At 50.2% G+C, this 20507-nt stretch overlaps 7 protein-coding genes across 7 annotated transcripts; 6 read left to right on the forward strand and 1 right to left on the reverse strand.

Moving 5' to 3' along the window:
• Positions 1 to 506: 506 nt before the first annotated feature.
• Positions 507 to 2484, forward strand: A1O9_12389 (uncharacterized protein; the record flags this gene model as incomplete). The annotated part of the gene is made up of 2 exons (XM_013398608.1): positions 507 to 816; positions 908 to 2484. 2 exons carry the CDS (start codon positions 507 to 509, stop codon positions 2482 to 2484), a joined length of 1887 nt encoding a protein of 628 aa, XP_013254062.1.
• A 1909-nt stretch (positions 2485 to 4393) lies between these two features.
• Positions 4394 to 6016, forward strand: A1O9_12390 (cytochrome P450 oxidoreductase; the record flags this gene model as incomplete). Its single annotated transcript, XM_013398609.1, has 2 exons — positions 4394 to 5360; positions 5412 to 6016. 2 exons carry the CDS (start codon positions 4394 to 4396, stop codon positions 6014 to 6016), a joined length of 1572 nt encoding a protein of 523 aa, XP_013254063.1.
• A 373-nt stretch (positions 6017 to 6389) lies between these two features.
• Positions 6390 to 7631, forward strand: A1O9_12391 (uncharacterized protein; the record flags this gene model as incomplete). Its single annotated transcript, XM_013398610.1, has 1 exon — positions 6390 to 7631. One exon carries the CDS (start codon positions 6390 to 6392, stop codon positions 7629 to 7631), a length of 1242 nt encoding a protein of 413 aa, XP_013254064.1.
• A 388-nt stretch (positions 7632 to 8019) lies between these two features.
• A1O9_12392 (uncharacterized protein) lies at positions 8020 to 8874 on the forward strand (the record flags this gene model as incomplete). The annotated part of the gene is made up of 2 exons (XM_013398611.1): positions 8020 to 8063; positions 8163 to 8874. 2 exons carry the CDS (start codon positions 8020 to 8022, stop codon positions 8872 to 8874), a joined length of 756 nt encoding a protein of 251 aa, XP_013254065.1.
• Positions 8875 to 9015: 141 nt separating this feature from the next.
• Positions 9016 to 10133, reverse strand: A1O9_12393 (uncharacterized protein; the record flags this gene model as incomplete). Its single annotated transcript, XM_013398612.1, has 3 exons — positions 9016 to 9158; positions 9218 to 9970; positions 10046 to 10133. 3 exons carry the CDS (start codon positions 10131 to 10133, stop codon positions 9016 to 9018), a joined length of 984 nt encoding a protein of 327 aa, XP_013254066.1.
• A 2214-nt stretch (positions 10134 to 12347) lies between these two features.
• On the forward strand, positions 12348 to 14135 carry A1O9_12394 (uncharacterized protein; the record flags this gene model as incomplete). Its single annotated transcript, XM_013398613.1, has 4 exons — positions 12348 to 12410; positions 12465 to 12649; positions 12702 to 13293; positions 13419 to 14135. The coding sequence occupies 4 exons, from the start codon at positions 12348 to 12350 to the stop codon at positions 14133 to 14135; spliced, it is 1557 nt and encodes a 518-aa protein (XP_013254067.1).
• Positions 14136 to 17380: 3245 nt separating this feature from the next.
• A1O9_12395 (uncharacterized protein) lies at positions 17381 to 19683 on the forward strand (the record flags this gene model as incomplete). The annotated part of the gene is made up of 2 exons (XM_013398614.1): positions 17381 to 17934; positions 17991 to 19683. The coding sequence occupies 2 exons, from the start codon at positions 17381 to 17383 to the stop codon at positions 19681 to 19683; spliced, it is 2247 nt and encodes a 748-aa protein (XP_013254068.1).
• Between the last annotated feature and the right edge of the window lie 824 nt (positions 19684 to 20507).

The raw sequence follows: 20507 nt of genomic DNA on the forward strand, positions 1-20507 counted from the left end.
CATTTTATCTCCAGTACATACATCACCGAGCAACGTCGATCATGAGAGTACTGTGTCGGCCTAGGGACCTAGAAATATTTTCCATGGAAGTTCCTCAGGTAGGGATTCTGGTAAAGAGATTTAGCTTAGTGCGTGCCACTCCCGCACCGTTAATCATGCGGAGCCCGTATGTTCCGCACCACATGACAGTTCCAGTGAAGAGTCTACTACATTGAAAATCCGATAAAAGAACATCGCAGCAAAATAAGAGATCTGACGTATTACCGACAAGGATTGCCGGCATATTCTTTATTCATTTTCGAAGATAAGCGTTCAGGTTACCTTATCTTCACACTTCCTATTCGCGACGCAGACATAGATCAGAATTAGCGGTAAAGCTAGTTGATCTTCAGCCTTCGTTCTCGATGGTCAATGTCCTGATAATGGGTATATTTCCCCTCTGATTCCACGGGTCGGTGACAGCTTGTAAGTACTTCTTCCCTCTTGTTTCTTCGCCAGTAATAGACATGTTTCACCTAGTTTCTTGGGAAGCGTGTCTCGGCCTCAGCTTGTCTCTATGGCAAGCGGCCGAAGCGGTCAGCAGCTCGAACAATGCCATGATCATTACAGTTAATAATGCGCCTTTCTATGTCGGTTCAGAGACGCAAGGATCCATACCGTCTTGCCTCATTCCAGCATCTGTGAGCGCTGGCAGTCAGATCGTACCAATCACGATAGTTGACACACGCGAGTCCGTGTTCTCCGACGCAAGTCTGGCCGATCTCGCTTCATTCAATCTGGCAAGCGACGACGTCTTCAACGAAGGGTTTTTGCAGGGTATGTCATTGCTCGGTACAACCGTTGGTCTTGAGAGATGCTCACAGGGGTTGGCGGACAGTTGTTTACGTACGCGCATCCTCGGCCGCAGATTTGACCATCTCAACCAAGACAAACAGCACAACTTCCGTTGTGCAGCTGGCGAATCATACTTCCTCTGTTCTGGCAGGACCGTACTTTCTATCGACTTCCACAGGGGCATTGCATATTCCTTATCTACTTTACTCGGATGAACAGCAAGCATTCTCGCAAGGCGTTATCCCTACATCAGATGGCTCTTTCACGGCACTCCCAGTTGCACTGCCAGGCTCCTCCACAATCACAATTGCGGTTCCTTCCCGCCTTTACTACTCTCCATCTGCAAAGTCTCCTCTGGCTGGTGTCCGTATCGGTATCAAGGACCTCTATGATATCAAGGGTCTCAAGACCGGTGCCGGAAGCCGGGCTTACTATGACCTCTACCCAGAGGCAAATGTTACTGCTCCGGCGGTGCAACGACTCATTGATGCCGGCGCCGTAGTCGTTGGCAAGATGAAGACGACACAATTCGCGGCCCCGGAGAATGCGAGGGATGCTATCGACTACAAGACTCCATTTAACCCACGTGGTGACGGCTACCAGGAAGCTGGGTCTTCTTCCTCCGGTCCCGGTGCTGGAGTTGCTTCCTACAGGTGGCTAGACATAGCTCTTGGATCGGACACTGGTGGCTCCATACGTGTACCGGCAGAAGACAATGGGCTCTTCGGCAATCGTCCGTCACACGGGCACGTGGCGCTAACAAATGTTGTGCCATTGTCCCCAGCAATGGATACCGCCGGGTTCCTGGTTCGGGATCCGCAGCTGTGGTCCACCGCCGCGAAAGTACTGTACACCAACCTGACGACGAGCTACACCGGTTATCCAAAGAGCATTATCACCTACGGCTTGCCTTCAGCAAATGCGTCCGATTTGACTGCCGGCGATAAAGTGGTTGTCGAGTTCGTGCAGAAGTTGGCGAGCTTCCTCTCTGCTAATGTTTCAGCCAACAACTACACCACCCAGTGGGTAGAAACGCACCCAGAAAACACGCCTGCTGATGTGCAAGAATTTGTCGGCACAACCTGGGCAGTGCTTTGCGCCTTGGAACAGACCAAAATCATCCGAGACCCCTTTTTCCAGAAATATTCTGCCAAGTACGATGGGCGAATCCCCTTCGTTAACCCTTCAACCAACGGCACATGGGCATATGCAGACACGCTTTCACCAGGGATGCTCGATGTGGCTATCTCAAACCAAACCGTCTTTACAAACTGGTTCAACAGCGAGGTACTGCCAACGAATGCGGAGTCGTGTTCACAGAGCCTGTTCCTGTACGTGTTCACCCCAGCTGCGCCACTTTACCGCAACTTAGCGGGACCTCATTTCGACGGTGCGCTGATGGGACTAAACACCGGATTTATATCCCCGTTGGTCGGCAATCCAGACTTCGCGCTACCGTTGGGTCAAGTGTCGTACAACAGTACCATCACGCTGCACGAGGAATTCTTTCCAGTGTCAATCAGGATGATGGCAGCCCCGCGATGTGACTTGATGTTGATGGATTTGATTAATGACTTGACGGACACGGGAATTCTGCCTAATGTGATGGTCGGAAATAGTCTCGAAACGGGCGGTAAAATCTATCTCTAAATAACTCACTGTGCTCATTCCGTTGATCATCACCTCCGATTATCTTTGGTGTCAGTGGCTAAGACCAAAAGGTAACTGATATGTGACAAAGAAATGTCCCACTTATTAGTGTGTCGCATGCATTGATAGCTAATGCACTTCCAACAAATCCCTTAAGACGGTCGAGCATTGGTAATTTTGATAGTCGATGTACCAGAAGCCACGTATTATTGTTCGAACCGTGAATCTTGCCTGGCAATTCAGGTAGCTCCTCGAGAGAGGGGCCACAGGAGGGGAGACGTGATACATGAAGTACGCAGCGAAGATACCTGCAGTACGTGTGAGAAGGCGCGGACTCGAACTCGACTTGAAACTTCTGTCCAGGAAGATATACACATCGTGGGTTTTGTTGCTTCGGCTGTTTATAATCACTTTTGACAAGAGCTGTGGCCATGTCACCTGTTAAAATTCTGCTCTAAATGCAGGCTCGTGGTGACACTGATGCTTCTAAGTTCTAACCACTCAGGCAACTACTGATACACGCTTCAACATTCCTTGAACCGTAGCAACCCATTGATGGCTATGGCCAACGGCCAACCGGCGAATATCATAGATTAGCATGAGGTATCATCAATTACTTCTCAGGCAACAGGATGTCTCGTGTCAACCTACTTAATATCAGCCGGCAGACGCTGTCTCTCCCCACACATATGGGCGCGTTACTCCGCCAGATCTATGGTTTTCAAGGATCCGCTTGGTCTTAAAAGGTTTCTGTGGATGGTGTACCATAAACCGAATGAGAATACACAGAATATGCAAGTCTTTTCCAAATGTAGGTTTAGAGACACTCTAGGATGGTTAAGATTGTAGAGAATCTACCAAATTGTAACGATCAATTAGCGTCATTAACATGGTGCGACCAGCCAGAAGGCACATAGAAAGATGAATTGTCAGAGTCTATCTCGACAGTTGCTTTTCATAGGCTATTGTCTCACGAATAACTATCTTGTCTTCGAGCTTGCTGAAAAGCCTGTCTGGTGACCTGGCCAGAAAATCCCAACAGAGTTTCGCGCGGCCCTTCTGCAAGGCTGCATGCAATTCTCTTCTGCGAGTCCAGATATTCCAGAAAGTGGCATCCGTCAACCCAGAAAGTGAACATAGGCTCAAGTAGTGGTTGGATCCAATATTACGCCATTATGCGTTTGGGGCTTATCAGCTAGCTTTCTCGATGTTGCTGGCAACAGAACCCTATTCCCCTGGGGCGTGAACAGCTCGTACATGTCTCTTGACGCTTTCTCCTCCTAAGCAAAACACACCAGCTTTGCATCATATTCACGTGCCAATGATGCGAAGGATTTTGAGTGCGACGTCGCGCATCCGGCAAACCCCAATATTTATTCCTGTCCTGCTTAGTATATGGGGTACATGATTCGCTTCCCGCAAAAAGACTTAGTAAGTCCAGATGGCGAACAGAGAAGTAGGAGTAATTGGAGCCCGCCGATCTCCCTGTTGCCCGCACACACGTTCAGCCCTTGTCTGGACAGTGGCTACGACGTACATAGCTCACCCGGATGGAGCACTTCGGTTCGGAAACTGGTCACTTTCGGTTTGTTTTGTCCCTCATCACCCTTACGGGGAGACAAAGTCCCCAGGATCAACATGAAAGGTTTGTGGGGAATTGATGAGGCTTAGGTAAAGATGCTCCGTGCAGTTTCTCGGATGAGGGTCTTGCAGGCAGGACGGGATGGAGGTATTGCGTAATAGCATTCGTGTTGAGCTTATTGGAGTGTGGTTGATGGACATATATATACACATATATATCGTCCGTCGCCTATTCAGAGCTTCTAGCCTCCTAAGTGGCATTTCCCAAGACTGAGAATTAACAAAATTGGATACTCTTATATGGCTTAAAAGATCCCAAAGAATGAAGATGGCACCAGCACAAGACTCTGGGAGCTCTCTTGTCCTCTCACAGATTCAGCATGCTATCTCAGGATACCCGTTCCAGCTGATCTTTGTACTTATTCTTTTCCGACTTGTGTGGAATAAATTCCAACGACATCTGGTGGGCATCCCTGGACCTGCTGTGGCGGCTTACACCAAATTTTGGCGACTGTACGATGTATGGAAAGGAGAGGCCCACCTGACTGCCATCTCGATCCATCGAAAATATGGGCCTGTTGTTCGAATTGCTCCCAACCATGTCTCGATCGCTGATCCCAGCTTCATCCCAGTGATTTACAATATCAAGGAGAACTATACCAAGTCGGCTTTCTACCCCATTCAATGCATCTCGTGGAAGAAGCGTCCGGAAATGAACCTGTTCTCTACTAGAGATCCAAATTACCATAGGACGGAGAAGAGGAAGGTTGGCGCTGCATATAGTCTGCCCAATCTTCTGGAGTCTGAGGCAGCCATTGATTCGTGTATTGATCTCTTCATGAGTCAACTTGACGGATACGAGAGGGATCAAAAGCCGGTCGATCTGGGTGCTTGGCTCCAATACTTTGCTTTCGACGTAGTTGGAGAGGTCACGTTCTCTAGCAAACTTGGATTTCTGGAGCAGGGCAAAGACGTTGACGGGATGATGAAAGCCATAGAGGGAATGCTGACCTACGCAGCCTTGTGTGGCCAAGTTCCCGAATACCACAAATTTCTCCTTGGGAACCCCCTCTTCTCAATGCTGATGCCGGCGATGGAGACGTGGAATCAAGTCCTCATGTTCACGTTGAAAGCAATCAATGGTCGAGCCTCCATCAAGCGGGACGGAGAATTGATCAATGCAGATTCCGAAGGGCGTGATATGCTTTCACGATGGGCTTATGTCAAGTCTTCAGACCCGCTCAAGATGAGTACTCGAGACATTATTGTCCATCTCTCGACAAATGTCTTTGCTGGTGAGACGAACTTGAAGTAGAGATAGGAACTTAAGCTGACAGACCCGAAAGGAAGTGACACAACAGCCATAGCCCTCCGTGCCGTCATATACTACCTTTGCCGCAACACTCAGTGCATGAAAACTGTGGTGGATGAGATCGATCAGGCTGCCGAACAAGGAAAACTCAGCTCGCCTATCACCTACAAAGAGTCAACAACGTTCCTACCATACTTCAACGCTGTCTTGAAGGAAGCAATGCGAATTCATCCATCGGTAGGCCTGCTCATGGAGCGGCATGTGCCAGCTGAAGGTGTCGAAATCGCTGGTCATTTTATTCCGGGCGGCACCATTGTGGGCATCAATCCATGGGTGACGAATCGAGACGAAACCATTTTCCATGATCCAGACGAGTTCAAACCAGAGAGATGGCTGAACGCTTCGGAATCTCAATTGAAACAGATGGACAACATCTTGGAACTGAACTTTGGAGGTGGAAGCAGAAAGTGTATTGGTAGGAACATCAGCATGATTGAGATGCAGAAAGTCATTCCGCAGCTTCTACGATTGTACAGCGTGGAGTTGACGTATCCCGAGCGAGAATGGCAGATCTGTAATCACTGGTTTGTCCAGCAAGATGGATTGATTTGTACATTGAGGAAACGAAGTCACATGTGAGGCAATCGGGGATAAAATGATAGCCTTGGTTTGCCTGTTCAGACTCCAAACTTGACATCCGCGGCCTCGTAGAATTCTCTGCGTGGGAATTTACAACGATAAGCTATGTGAATGGAAACGAGCAAGCACTTTCCAAATCCCTCCGCTAAGGCCAGAAAGCGGCGAGATTTTGATCCCTCTTTAGTGACTATAGAGCCTGCTGAGCAGTTGTCGGATTTTTGATTCGCCGGTTTCCGGCGGCCTCCTCGCTGCCAATCGCAGGAGTTTTTGCTACCGAAGTCATTTCCTCGAAGTCATTTCCTCGATTACCAGCGTGTTAATACTTCGTTCACTGACTGTTGGCCACGGCCCACACCCTGCTTGAGAGAAGATCATGGCCCAGCTAGGGCAGTCACTTCGCTACGTGTGTAGAGGCTGCCGCACACAACGGCATGAATCTGCAAAGAGTGCCTCTTCACGCTTCTTCAGCAGCACTCCTCAACGATTAAAGAGTATGCACATCGCCATAGATCTCTTCTGGCCAGGACAAGACGCTGACGTGTCTATAGCGATTCCGAATTTCGTGCCCACAGCAAGCCCTGAGTTTGATGAATTACTGGCCGACCTCCGACAACGAGTCTTTCTTCCAGCCGCGCTCTCACCACAACATCAGAAACTCATCTTTCGACGCCGCCACGATGAACTGCTCAATAAGGATCCCGGCATCACCGTTGCCATGGATGATGGTGAGGAGATTAGGCTTCGACCTACAAAATCCTACGATAAGCCAGCTCTCAGGGATTATACGAAGCAACTTTTGTCACTCCTAGAAGCCTCGAGTTCGACATGGTCGAATCTGTCCCCGTTCCTCCAGGGGCTGGTCTTGACGAAACAAAATACTCCTGAGTATTTCTGGGAAAGATTGACACGAAAAGCTGGTGAGATGGGTAAAGAAGGCGTCTTGTTGGACTGCGCCAGATCAGCAGAGAAGACAAATTTCAGACTTTGCAGGCCACGAGTGGCACGGGAGTTTTTCATAGCCTTCCATAAACAGGCGGCGGCGGGCGAGTTCAAGGGTGCGAAACTGGAAACAGCATGGAAACGCGCACAGACTGCTGCTCTCATGCTCGAATCTGAGGAGCATTTACACCTCAAGTCTCTACACGATGTCGGGGCCCAACCAGGTGATAGGAAGCCTCGGCCGCAACCTCAGGTCGATGCCCGATCTGATCCACTTGTTCTTGCAACTCTACTTGAGCTGTGTGCACATACAGCGGTCAAGGACGGAACCGACGACCTCCGCAGACAAGTTACCAGCTTCGCCGGAAAGCTAGCCTATGTTATCCAGGACACGCCAGTGGAAGGGCCCAAGGAGCCCAAAGTGGAGAGTGAGTTACAAAGACTAGCATCGATGTCAAATGAGCTCGAGACGGAATTGATTATGCAGGGCGCGATTGAGACAGCCCTAACTGTCGGCTCGATTGCGGATACTGATGAAGACGTTCTGAAAGGCCATCTCGAAGTCCTTACCAAGAAGATTGAGGAGAAGGAGAAGACTTTGCGGGCAGCAGCGGTTGCTAGTGGACGCTCCAGGCGCTCATTAGAAATGTACGACCAGTTACATCCGTCGCAATAGATGGTGGGCTGAACTGAGGGAGGCGAAAGAGCCCTCACTGGGTCATGAACAGCCCAATCCCCGGGGATTCTCATCTGAATCTGTATCACTATCAAAATAAAACTGTTATGTATATACCACTACATGTGTATCTATTGCTAGATTGTGACTGGTTTTAGTAATTTCGGGACATATGATGGGATGCTGTGATGCAACCCGTTCTCGGCGGTGGGAGCCACTCTGGTCAATCAGCACGACTAGGTTACAATTTACCGCCATTGAACTCCAACCTCACTATCCTTTGTCCGTATACAAGTGAAACTCCCGGTCCTCTCCAGTTACTATGACCACCTCCTGATACCCTACCTCATGCGCCCTCGCGCTCCCTTGTCTTAGCCCTCAGCATAAGATGGCGAATCAACAACCCGGGGACCCCTTCCTTGAAGTGCAATCGTACGTTCCATCCCCTCTTCCCTTCCCTTCCCATCCCATCCATTCGTTTCTCAAGCGCCTCAAGCACTGTGACTGACACACAACCTTGTAATCCTACAGCGATGTCCTCTCGACTCTCACCTCTACCCGCCACCTCTTCTCCAGCTACCTACGGATCCGAACACTCTCGACATCGAGCACAAGTCCCGAACTCCAACAATCACGCGCGGATCTGAAATCCAACCTCGAAGCCGTAACGACCGACCTCGGCGACCTCCTAGACTCCGTCTCCGCCGTTGAATCCGACCCTTACCGATTTGGACTTGACGTGGCAGAAGTGCAACGGCGCAGGCAGTTCGTCAAGGATGTGGGCGACGAGGTCGAAGGCATGAGGCGAGAGCTAGAGGGCGTCACGCACGATGCAAACGTTGCGGCCTCTACAACTAACGCCTCCGCTGGTAGCGGCGGCAAACTACGACGTCCGTCTTCTTTCGAGGACGATCGCCGCTACGACGACGATCCGTACGGCGAGTTCGAGACCCAGCAGCAACAGACCATGATGGCGGAGCAGGATGAGCAGCTCGACGGCGTCTTCCAATCGGTCGGTGTGCTACGCGGGCAGGCCGTGGACATGGGCCGCGAGCTGGAAGAGCAAGGCCAGATGCTTGCCGAGGTGGACACGCTCGCCGACCGCGTTGGGGGAAAGTTGAACGTGGGTGTGAAGAAGGTTGGAGATGTCATAAGGAGGAACGAGGATAGTGTCAGCAGTTGCTGCATCGCTGTGCTGATTGTGGTATTGATCATTCTATTGATTTTGGTCATTGTTATATGAGGAACCCGAGGCTCCATCATCCCGACCGCCTGCCCTAAAGCGCTAATCCGTACCCCTACGCCCTTTATCGAGAGGAATATAACCCGGGTTTACAAGAGCGAGAGATAAAAAGGAAATCATCCAAACAATTGGCGCACCGAGTCATGTCTTACGCTGTTTTTTCCGCGGACGCTCTTCTTCCGCAGGAACCAGCTCTGGGGCTTCGTCGGCGTCATCCGACACCCCATCATCTTCGTCAATATCGAAAGCACTCGCCTCGAATGAAGCCTCATCTTGCGCGGACACTGTTCTCGGAGTCAGTCACAACGAAAATCTCAGCTCAAGGACACGATCCAGGGCTTACTGAAATAATCCATAGCATCCGTCCACAAGTCTTCAGCAAGGGTGATGGCAACCTCTTCGCCCGCTGGGAAGATCTCCACCTCCAGCATCTGATCGATCTCGTCTTCGTCGTCTTCGTCTTCTTCGTCGGGGCTGCTTGTCCCATTCGCAGTGGATAGCTTGGCTTCTCGCTCAGCATTGGTGTTGACTGCGCCTCGGAAACCAAACCAGTTGAAAAAGCTCGGTTCTTGTTCGGACTCCTCATCGAGTTTGATCATCTTCTCCCGCAGCTTCTCGTGTTGCCAAAGAGCCTCTCGGTCAACGATATCAATCTTCGAGTCACCGTTTTTCAACTTCAGAGCCTCCTCGGCCGAGTAGAGCTCGACCGCGGCGTCTAGCAGACCATGGGTAACGTCCTTCTTCTTGCTCTTGAACTTTATGGGCACGGGCTTGGATATCAGATTGCCGGGTCCGTCTGCACGAGGCTTATATTCAAACTCTTTGACCAACTTAGTATCCTCGATGATGTCGTTCGGTGCGAACTCGAAAGTGAAGCGCAGACTGCGGGGCTCGCCTTTCAACTCCTGTTCGATCTGGTATCGGTCGACGGAGAAGGAAGTGATGGACGAGATCAGGGCGAGGTCTGGAGGCGAGAAGAACTGCTGGACCTCTTCGGGGGCATTTCCGAAGACAGTAGACCAGAAATTGGGCACTCTGTCAAGCAGGGCTTTGCGCTTCGAGTACAAAGACTTCAATGCAAACTCCTTGCGTCGAACTATTCAATAAAATCCGGTCAGCGCAGTCTCGCAATGCAATACACCGACCATAACCGATATGCCGTGAAACTTACGAGCATCGAGCTCGACGTTTGCGAAGTCCCTCTCTAGGTCCCCAAGGTCCTCGAAAATTGTCGCAACATCTTCACCTGTATCCACCATTTTTATCTAGACTAATTCGCCTATGCGCAGTGATATGTGATGAGGAAAATTAGAGAAAGTTTTAAAAATGCGAATGCGCAGGGTCAAGTTCTTTTTCAATGTTGCAACGTCAAAAAATTGGAAAAAAGCTTGGAGCACCCTTCCTCTAACAAAAGTTTAAGATTTTAAGCATCAATTGCCGCCCTTGCGGCTGTGCGGGGAAGCCGCCTGGACGGGGACCCGGGAGCCTGTGGAGCCCATATTTTTCCGTTCCGAGAGGCTGTTCTAAGGGCAGGAGCGACCACTATTTTATAGTTACCTCGTGTCCCACATAGAGTATTCGACCAGATATTTGAGGGCTATGTTGATGGGGGTTTGAATTTCTGGTCGATTTAATAGCATTCTAGTACGAGTAAACACGGCTCTGACTGAGAGAAGGATAAAGTAGCTGACTGGTATTAATTGTGATCAGTAACCCTCTCAAGGCTCATGGCTGGGCTTTACACCACGGCGCACCACTGTCAACATTCTTCTACATGGCAGTCTTCCTCGCCTTCAGAGGCACTCTGTTATTAGATAAATTCAACTAAGAGGCGAGACTCTCTACTAGTGACGAAGAGTTGCCCATAATCCAGCAAGCACTCTACGAAGGAGATCGAAGCAAGTAGGAAGCAAGAGAACAAAACTCATCGAGGGTTTACAATTTGTCACCACTACTGTGTTGTTGTTTTGACAGCTGCAGGTGCTTCACCCCGGGGCGATCACGCCACAGGCGCTCGCTATCTCTTGTTGCCCGCTTGGAAAAATGCTCGAAGTAGGCCTGCTGCTGCTACTGAGCACTCCTGTTCGCTGCCCCTGACGAGTTCATGCGGGTAGTGACAGATCTTGCAAGAAGAAAAAGCAAAGAAGCATGCAAACTTGCATGTCGCATATGTGCGAGGTACTTGGGTACATATTACGGCCCTGGACGAAATTTACGGCCTAGACACGCTTTGAGTTCGGATGTATGCGTTCTGTTCTTCCACCCGCTTCGGTCGCCTTTTGATCCAGGACTGCCTTCCTTGTATGAATGGGGACAAATTCAGTGCGGAGTGGCATTCAACCAGCGAGGCCCTCGAATTGTATGCTGTGCAATACTCGGTACTCCGTCTGGCTTTTTCGTGTGATGAGAATCTCTTGGAGTGTCTGTTATGACGATAGTTTCGGCTCAGTTTGGGCTACCTCGTTTACTCGACAGATACCTGGGAGGAACGCCGAAACGAAAGATGAGTACGAGGAGTCTAGGAGGTAGTGACACCAAGGGCCCTTATTGGACTTCACTTTTCATGCGACAGTGTAGGTGCCAGACTAAGCAATTGATCCCTGGTTGAAAGCCGCCAGGCAGGCCATGAGCCATCCAACAGTCGAACCGATGTTGTCAGGGAATCCCTCTCCTATTTGTTTTCGAGACTGGGCTTCTTAACAAGCCGAGTTCTTGCGCAACCGATGGCACACCAGCTTTAGACTTGCCATCATCCTGTTTTCTATGTCGCCCAAGTAAGAAAGCGAGAAGCCCTTTGTCTACAGCCTCGCCAGGGCTTAGGAAAGCATCGACTAAGAAAAAAGGACGGAGGCAATCATGCAACAAGCTCAAGCTACCACCGCGGAGGGCCTTCCCGGCCAAGGCTTGAACCAACCTACAGGGAGCTTGACTATTTGAGAGGATGCTTGCCCCCGTTTAGCGTGCCGGCGCCGATGCAGGTGGCGTCGTTGCAGACGCAGGCTGCTGATCTTGTCAAGCCAATTGCTGGATGTCATTGGCAGTTGTGTATCATGACACTTGTATGGCCACCACCTTCGGCATTGATGGTACATAAACAGGCCCCCGCAGACAAGAAAGGGGCCTAAACTGGGATGGTTCAAGTCCTCTACCATCGATGCTGCTGCGCACACCATCACCTTGCTTGTCTGGACCTGAATTGAGACCTGGCAATATGCCAACGAATGCCTGTCACAATTGGTTAAGCGTAATCGTGACAGGGTGAATTGTCTTCTGGCCTGCCTTTCTGAGGTAAGTGAGTAATGCCCTTTGTCTCGCTTCAATCCATGTGTATCAACCACCCTTTGCATCATCCGCCCATAAGAACCTCGCAAGCCCACTGAGTCGCTTGTCAACTTCCTTCCGATGCAGGTCTTCTCCTCCTTGTCTAGTTTGTGTTATAGCTCTTCTTTGCAATTCTTCGCCGTCTTTCCAGTATGACTCTCTACAACTCAGATGCAGCTGCTTTGGAAGCTGCAGGGAAGAAGGAGGTATTGAAGGTAAGTCTGTTGAATGTCCTTTGCCCGGAAATCTGGCTGACCAATAATTCTTAGAGAGAATGGAACTTTTGGGCCCTGCTTGGGATGTCGGCATGCACGCTCTGCACCTGGGAAGCAACGAGTGCCTTGTTCGCAGGTGCTTTCCTCAATGGAGGTCCAGCTTCAGTGGTTTATGGTTTCATCGTCTCGGTGCTGGGGACTCTTTGCATCGCCGGCTCATTGGCGGAGATGGCTTCAATGTAAGACTGCAAGCAAAAGACTCTCTGATCCATTGGCTGACCAGATTTTTAGCTCGCCTATTGCCGGCGCACAATATCACTGGAGCGCTGAGCATTCTCCCATAAGATGGCGAGCGTTGATCTCCTATATACAGGGCTGGGTGACCGTTACCGGATGGGTCGCAGCTGTGGCATCGGTATGCTTCCTGATCGCCACCATGATCCAAGGTGTGGCAGTTCTCAACTATTCTTCCTACACACCAGAGAGGTGGCATGCCAGCCTTATGATGATCGCTGCGGCATTTCTTGGAGCTCTCGGAAACACTGTCGGCAAGAAGTTTCTTCCTCTGTGGGAGACCTTGGGCGGCAGTCTCCACGTTTTGTTCTTCTTCATTGTCACGATCGGGATCTTGGCTACTGGGGACAAGACAAACAATCACGACGTCTGGGGCACTTTCATCAATGCTGGTGGGTGGTCGAGCGACGGAGTCAGCTTCTGCCTCGGCTTTCTCACTCCTGCTTTCGCTTTGGCTGGAGTAGACGCCGTTGTGCACATGTCCGAAGAAGCACATAATGCTCCGCTCAACGTCCCTCGTGCAATGATCTGGTCGGTCATCATCAATGGCTTGGCCGGATTTGCCTATATTCTTACCATCCTTTACAGCGTAAGTGCAACTTCAAGTCTGAGAAGCCGTCGATATACCAGAGAAGAACCTACACTTGCCACCCGACTTTTCCCCCAATACATGTTTCGTTTTTGGGTTTGTTTGCTGACAATATGCATCAACAGATCACCGATGTCGACGCAGTATTCGAAACTCCAACGGGATTTCCAATTATTGCTGTTTTCCTTCAAGCCACAGGCAACCAGAGAGCGGCAACTGCAATGATGACTGCAGTTATCCTTGTTTTCTCGATGAATCTCTTCGGATGCATGGCCTCAGTCTCAAGGTTAATCTGGGCCTTCTCTCGCGATCACGGCTTGCCTTTCTCAGGGTTTTTCTCCAAGATATCTTCCCAGAGCAGATGCCCGACGAACGCCGTTGTGTCATTGACAGTCGCAGTTTCGCTCCTCTCACTTATCAATATCGGCTCAACTACAGCCTTTAATGCCCTCATCTCACTTACAACGCTGGGGTTCTATTTCTCCTACGCAATTCCCACCATCTTATTTGCCATGCGCCGCTTCGACCACCGAAATCCTATTCATTTTGGCCCTTGGACATTGGGCAAGATCGGCCTTCCAGTCAACATCGTGGCCGTGGCTTTCTGTATCTTCCTCATCATATTCTTGCCCTTCCCACCCATGCTTCCAGTCACCGGATTGAACATGAATTATGCCTCACCTGTTTTTGTTGCCGTCATGGCGTTTGCTGTCATCAATTACTACGTTCGTGCCCGTAAGCGATTTACAGGACCGATCAAGGAGGTGGCCAGCGAAACCAGCAGTGAGCAAGACTTGGAGCACGAATCCATCACCCCCGAGAAACACTTACCGTCATTATGAAGGAAACGAGTGGGAATGGTGGTGGTTTTGCAAGTCATAAACCTCATGTTCGGTCTTTTCGGGCTGCAAAGATATGTTCGGATTTTCCTCCTTCGTTTGTGCTTCAGAAGGACAAAAGTTGGCGACCGCAGATTACCGCTATATATATTTTCTCGCAACTAGACCAAAAATGCTGAGGAGAAGCATGGTCTCTATTATGATTGTTGCTTCACCTACCTACCGATGTACTCATCCTCATCTTGCTAGTGCTTTGAAATGACAAGTGAGTTCTAGTTCATGGTGTCGCCAAGATTTAAGTCTCCCCAGTGCTCCTGCCTCATGCAACAAAGTGGTCGCGAAGTTGAAGTGCTCAAATGGATTATGGCCGGACTGGAATAGTTTCGATGTCGACGTTTCGCAAACTACGGGTATGTTGGAAAACCACGTATACCTCATGCCATTCTCAATCTAGGGTAAAGTTTACGCCTGAGTTCCCTACGTTTCCCCGAACGCCGCGACGTTGCAATATGCTCGGTGGTGCACATGCATGCACTCGACTTATTCCTGGAAAATGGGTAAGTAGGCATGTAGGAATGGTTCGAGCAAGGATTTATAGAATTGTCGATCAATTGCTCATCAAAGCCCGTAATCAAAACACAACGGTCTGAAGGTTTTCCAAGATCGGATCTCTCGGCACACATGGCGAGCTAGCATGTTTCCTTTTGGGTTGACCGGGATATCAAGATGGGAGTTCCGATTGTTGATCTTTGGCGATCAATGGGGCCTTGAACACCGTGACCCATCAACGTCCCGTAAGGTTTTGCAGGTTCAAAGAGTGGTGTGGGGTTGTGTGTATCAACCCACTATTGAGAAAACTCTGTATAGATCATGTTTCGTAGGAGCGTAAAAGGTCATTGATGCTGAGATTGATGTTTCACGGGATTCCCACAAAAGAGCAATGATGGAATTTGTATCTGATCTGATGAATGCTTCTTTCCCTCGGTGGTAAGAGTTCAGAATACGTTGCGCGTGAACGATATTAATCATTTCTCAACATAGAAAGGTCAATTTAATCCATAAGCCTAGCACTTGGAATGTTGTAGATCCTTATCCCACTCATCGTAATGCGACGACGTCATCGCATCTTCCCAATGAAGTATATGTTGGGCTCGGCAAAACAATAAGCACGACAGAATCCAATCCAAATAATAAGTCAACTAGGGCATTCCAAGCTTCTGGGTATGACAGCTGGGCGTAGGATGCAGCCTTGAGCTTTAGACGTGCCAATATTGATCCTGTCAAACAACGGCCACGCGCCGCCGTTTGGCGTCGGTTTACCCGCTGATGTGGTCCACATGGGAAATGAACAACTTCTATGTACTCCGTATTTGTTCTTACTATGTCTTTTGAGCTTTTGAACTAGAGACAAAGCCGGAAGGTAAGTGTGATTCCACTCCCTAGCATCCGTGGTGGTGGAATGATCTTCCTCGTTCGAAGAGCGGCAGTCAAAATTTGTGCTTGGTACTTACTCCGTACTCGATGCTTGCCTGCATGCAGGTACCCGGAATACTCGATGTTATTATGTGATTGTGTGGGTTGGTAATAGCCGAAACAGAGGCGGAGGACATCTCCATGCGTGGCTGTTGCTGGCGTTCTCCGTTTCTCGAATGAGCACGGAGTAGATCCGCCCCTTCTGGTAATTTCCAGCCCCAGCGCCCCCAAGACTGATCCGTACAGGCAAGATTTCGTTTCAAGGTGTGCGCGAAAAATAAGCGATAAAAGGAAAATGCTTTTCCCTGTCGAAATTCCAACGAGGAATGATTTCCTAATCTTAAAGGATTTTCTTACAAGGGGGTGTACAATCGCCTTCTCTCTAAGGAATGCAATTGGTAGCCACACGTGGCCTAAGAGGAGCTGGAGAGCGATAGGTCATCCATTCACGACGATTAGCTGTTCTGATTTGAATCTTAAACGACAATGAATGTGCGGAGTATGGAGTATTTACTCGGTAATGGTGAGTTAGGCTTCACATAATGGCTTTGTGGTGTTCTATGGCTGGCATCCGTCCACCAGCCATTGATGATCAGGGGTCCTACCATTCTGGTCTTACTCGTAGGCCCGAGTCCCCAGCTTGAGTAAATGAGAGATCCACGGCGGCAGGGATAGAGTTCGCCAGGCCCTGTTGATGGTTGTTTACCCCTGACATCGTGACGCCTTCCCGAAGATGGCCTAGTAGAAAGCTTGTGTCAACCGCGACCCAGATTTCTCTCGTCTTCCATCCAGTCTTATCCTTCTCCTGAGCACGCCACCAACAAGCGCACAGCCTGGTCCGGAGATTTGACCTTGGGAGCCTTCCCTTTCCACGCCAAAACACCAACTTCACAAGGATGTGTCACCATTGACTGATCCACCTTGCCAACTAGGAGCTGGTTTACCGAAGAACAACCCCTCCAGATTCTGAAGCTACGGCCATTGCAGACAAGTTGCTCCCTTTCATTCGTACTGATTTCCACATGCGGTATAACTCGAGGGGGAGTGCTATTCTTGAGACTGCTTCAACCTAGAGCAGCTGCAACCCGGGAGTATCAGGTTGTCCCTCTGGTCCAATGAGATAACTCACCTACGCATTCCCGGCCGTTAGACTAATCCATCATCTCCCTCATGCGTCACCCTACCGACGACAAACCGGTGAGTACGAGGTAGTCCCCATATCCTCGGTGGAGGAGCACATTGTGACCCGGCGCATGGCGAATAGTGGAGCAAGATCTAGCTTCTCAGAGCAAATGTGGTGCTACTCCATATGGCCAGGTCTGCGTATGACCTCCTTGTATCTTGTGCTTCATGTACCCTCTCTTTTCCTCCTCCTTTCTGCCTCTACACTTTCATTAACCACGGTCCTTACTTTTGCGCCTGCGAGCTTTTGCTTGCGTCCAGTCATTTTTTACTCGGACTCTTTGAGTCCAGACACTCATTTCCTATTTGCTGTGATATACCAATCGCTTTTTTCCTTTCAACAACCATATCCATTCCTTTTGAAAACACGTGACATTTTGACAATATGCATACAACATTCACTGCCAGCGTGCTGGCTACCGCTGCTTTGATTTCTACAACTTTCGCATCGCCGATCCTAGAAACAAGGACACTCGCAAAACGAGGATTTACACAACCAAAACTCGTTACATACTGGGTGAGACGAAATAAGGATTCCACACATAGTGCGTTCAAGGCGCTAACAGCTTGTGTAGGGCAATGGATTTGATCAAATGAGACTGGGCGATTTCTGTGCGAACACAACCTTGGATGTGATCCCTATCGGCTTTGTCAACTCCTTCCCTGATGAGGCAGGCAACAACGGATACCCAGGTACCAACTACGCAAACGCCTGCGGCGGCGAATGGACTGCTCCCGATGGAACCCAGACAAAGATGTTTACTTCATGCTGGCAGATCGAAGAGGACATTCCCAAATGTCAAGCGCTGGGAAAGAAGATCTTGGCGTCGCTTGGTGGCCACTCACCCAACAATAAAATTACATCTAAGGATTCGGCCATTAACTTTGCTCAATTCCTCTGGGCCTCGTATGGTCCTCTAGTCGACCCAACTTTGGTCGAGTACCCCCGGCCATTTGGCAAGAGTGTTGTTGTTGATGGCTTCGATTTGGATATTGAGAATGGTGGCGGTTTTGGCTACGCCGACCTTGTCAACGAATTGAGAAGACTTGCTGGTCCTCAGCCACTCATTATTTCTGCAGCTCCCCAGTGTTTTATCAACGACCCTCAATTGAGCGACGCGATCCAAAACTCTGTGATTGACTATGTGTAAGTGACGATTGATCGCGCAGCGTTCGGAACAATTTAGCTAACATGGATTTCAGCTGGGTTCAGTACTACAACAGCGACCCGTGCTCTGCTGCGTCGCTTTTCAGCACAGGAACCTTGAACAAGAATACCGATGTCTCCTTCGGATGGGTTGATTGGCTTAAGACAAACTCCAAAAACAAGAATATCCAGCTTTTCTTGGGTCTGCCTGCCTCTCCTGCTGCCGCCAACCCGGGATTCTATATTGACCTAGAAAAGACAACAGCATTGCTTGAGGAGTTCTCTTGCAATCCTATGTACCAGGGAGTCTTCGGTGGTGTCATGCTTTGGGAGGCCACCGAATCTGCCAGAAATACTCAGGCCAATGGTCTTCCGTTCGCTGATAACGTCAAGGCAGCATTCAACAAACTGTCCTGTATCCCAGTTGTCACTACTACTACCACCACCACCACCACCACCACCACCACCACCACCACCACCACTTCCTCTACTACTACTACTACTACAACCACAACGACAACCACTGCTCCTGCTGCAACCACAACGACAACTACAACTTATGATCACCCTCACCCAACCACCACCACCACCACCACCACCACCAGCGAGGCTGCACCGACCACTACGACCTCTACCACAAGCGAGGCTGGCCCAACAACCACGACCACTACTTGGACCACTGAGGGTCCTCATGGTCCTCACCCAACCACAACCAGTGAGGCTGTACCGACAACAGGCACCACCACTACTTGGACCACCTCTGAGGGTCCTCATGGGCCCCGCCCAACCACGACTTCTGAGGCACCAGTGACTACCACCACAACCTCCGAGTTCTCCCATGGCCCTCATCCAACCACCACAAGCGAGACTGTCCCAACGACCACCACAACCTCTGAGTTTTCTCACGGACCTCACCCAACTACCAGCTCCTCTGCACCTACCACGACTACCACCACAACAACCAGCCGCCCCCACGGACCTGTTGGCGAAACCTCAAGCACCACGACCACTCATGGCATTGGACCAGCCACAACTTCTTCTGGTACTGGAAACCCCTGGGAAGACTGGACTTCCTCGTCCTCTGCTCCCGTTGCCCCTACTTCCACGACAGCAAGACACTGGACCGCCACAAGCAAGCCTGTTGATCCCGCTCAGACAAGCAGCACCAGCTCGATCGATGAGCCATGGTTAGACTGGACCAGCAGCACTACAGTGGCACCAGTCACGACCACCAACAAGCCTCATCGTCCCACGGTGACCACCACGATCTGGACCACCCACTACACCGACTGGGACCACACCACCTTCGTGACTCGCACATGGACCGCCACGACGACCCTCACGGTCTACCCCGGCACCACCGCTGCACCATGGGTCTGGCCCACTGACGCAAACGGATGCCCACACGGCTTCACCACCACAATTGTGACTGTCGAGAACCCACCCGTCACCTCCACTATCACTCTGACCATCCCCATCCCAACTCAACCCGCCGCTCCTTACACTGCCGGCCCCAGTACTGGTGTGGCCCCAACTGCACCGGGCGCTCCTCACGTTTTCGCACCTAGCTCAACAGCCGTGGCCCCTGTCGTGACGAACCCACCAAGCCCGGCCTCAACTTCCGCTACTGGAGTGAAACCCGCAAACGTCGCCACCTTCACCGGTGCTGCCGCCCAAGCCCAGCTTCCCGGCACCTTGATGAGCGTCGCTGCGTGTTTTGCTGTTGCTATTGCTGGACTGCTTTTCTAGACTCTTGAGCTAGATTAGTCCATCGCAGTGCAATGCGTATAAGGAAGGGGAAAGGTGAGGTGATAGATAACCCGGTAGTTGTGGATTGGTGACAGGAGAAGACGAGCATAGCAAGGAGATGGCAAGCGCGATAAAGAGGAGGAGGCTCCAAATGCACAAGAAGGAATAGAGAAGGAATCTTTCTGGGTTCAAGCACTCAGCGCATGGCCCTGTGGAACTAACCAGGGCCGCCAGAAAAAGCAAAATCCTAGAAATCTCACAGGGGGAAGATGGAGGTTGTGTGCCTGGCTTGTGTGTGGTGTTTTTATCTGTGTGCGTGTTGCATATGCATAGCGGTATACGGCCTGTCCACACGACTCGATTTCCATATGTGGCTGGAAAGTATATGTGTGTTCTCATGTTTTTCTTTGTTTTACATCTTTGTTACCATTATCATCAACCATCTGAACAAACATCACTACTTTCTGTCCCCGAACATGAACCTGCCCTACAGTCTACTTTTCTCTCAGGGATGTTGTGTGTTGGCGAGGTAGGTAGGATTCGTACTTGCGTTAGTCACATACAATACCTCTTTTTTCGTCATTGAGAACACACACACACACACGCACAAACATATACAAGCACACATATGACCATTTTCATGGGAGCACTGCAATGACTGCACGTCTACATTCATGCCTTGCTGTTCATCTTCAAACCACGCCTTAGATCGAGCAAGGATAGTTGGCTGCGAAACCTGCAACGCCCCGTCAGTAAAATATATCACTTCTGAAAGGAAGACTCTAACACCGGACCTTCCTCGCAAGGGCGAGAGAAGAAGAAAA

The sequence above is a fragment of the Exophiala aquamarina genome (genome assembly GCF_000709125.1).
Source record: "Exophiala aquamarina CBS 119918 chromosome Unknown aczIA-supercont1.23, whole genome shotgun sequence".
In the NCBI taxonomy this organism is placed as follows: domain Eukaryota; kingdom Fungi; phylum Ascomycota; class Eurotiomycetes; order Chaetothyriales; family Herpotrichiellaceae; genus Exophiala; species Exophiala aquamarina.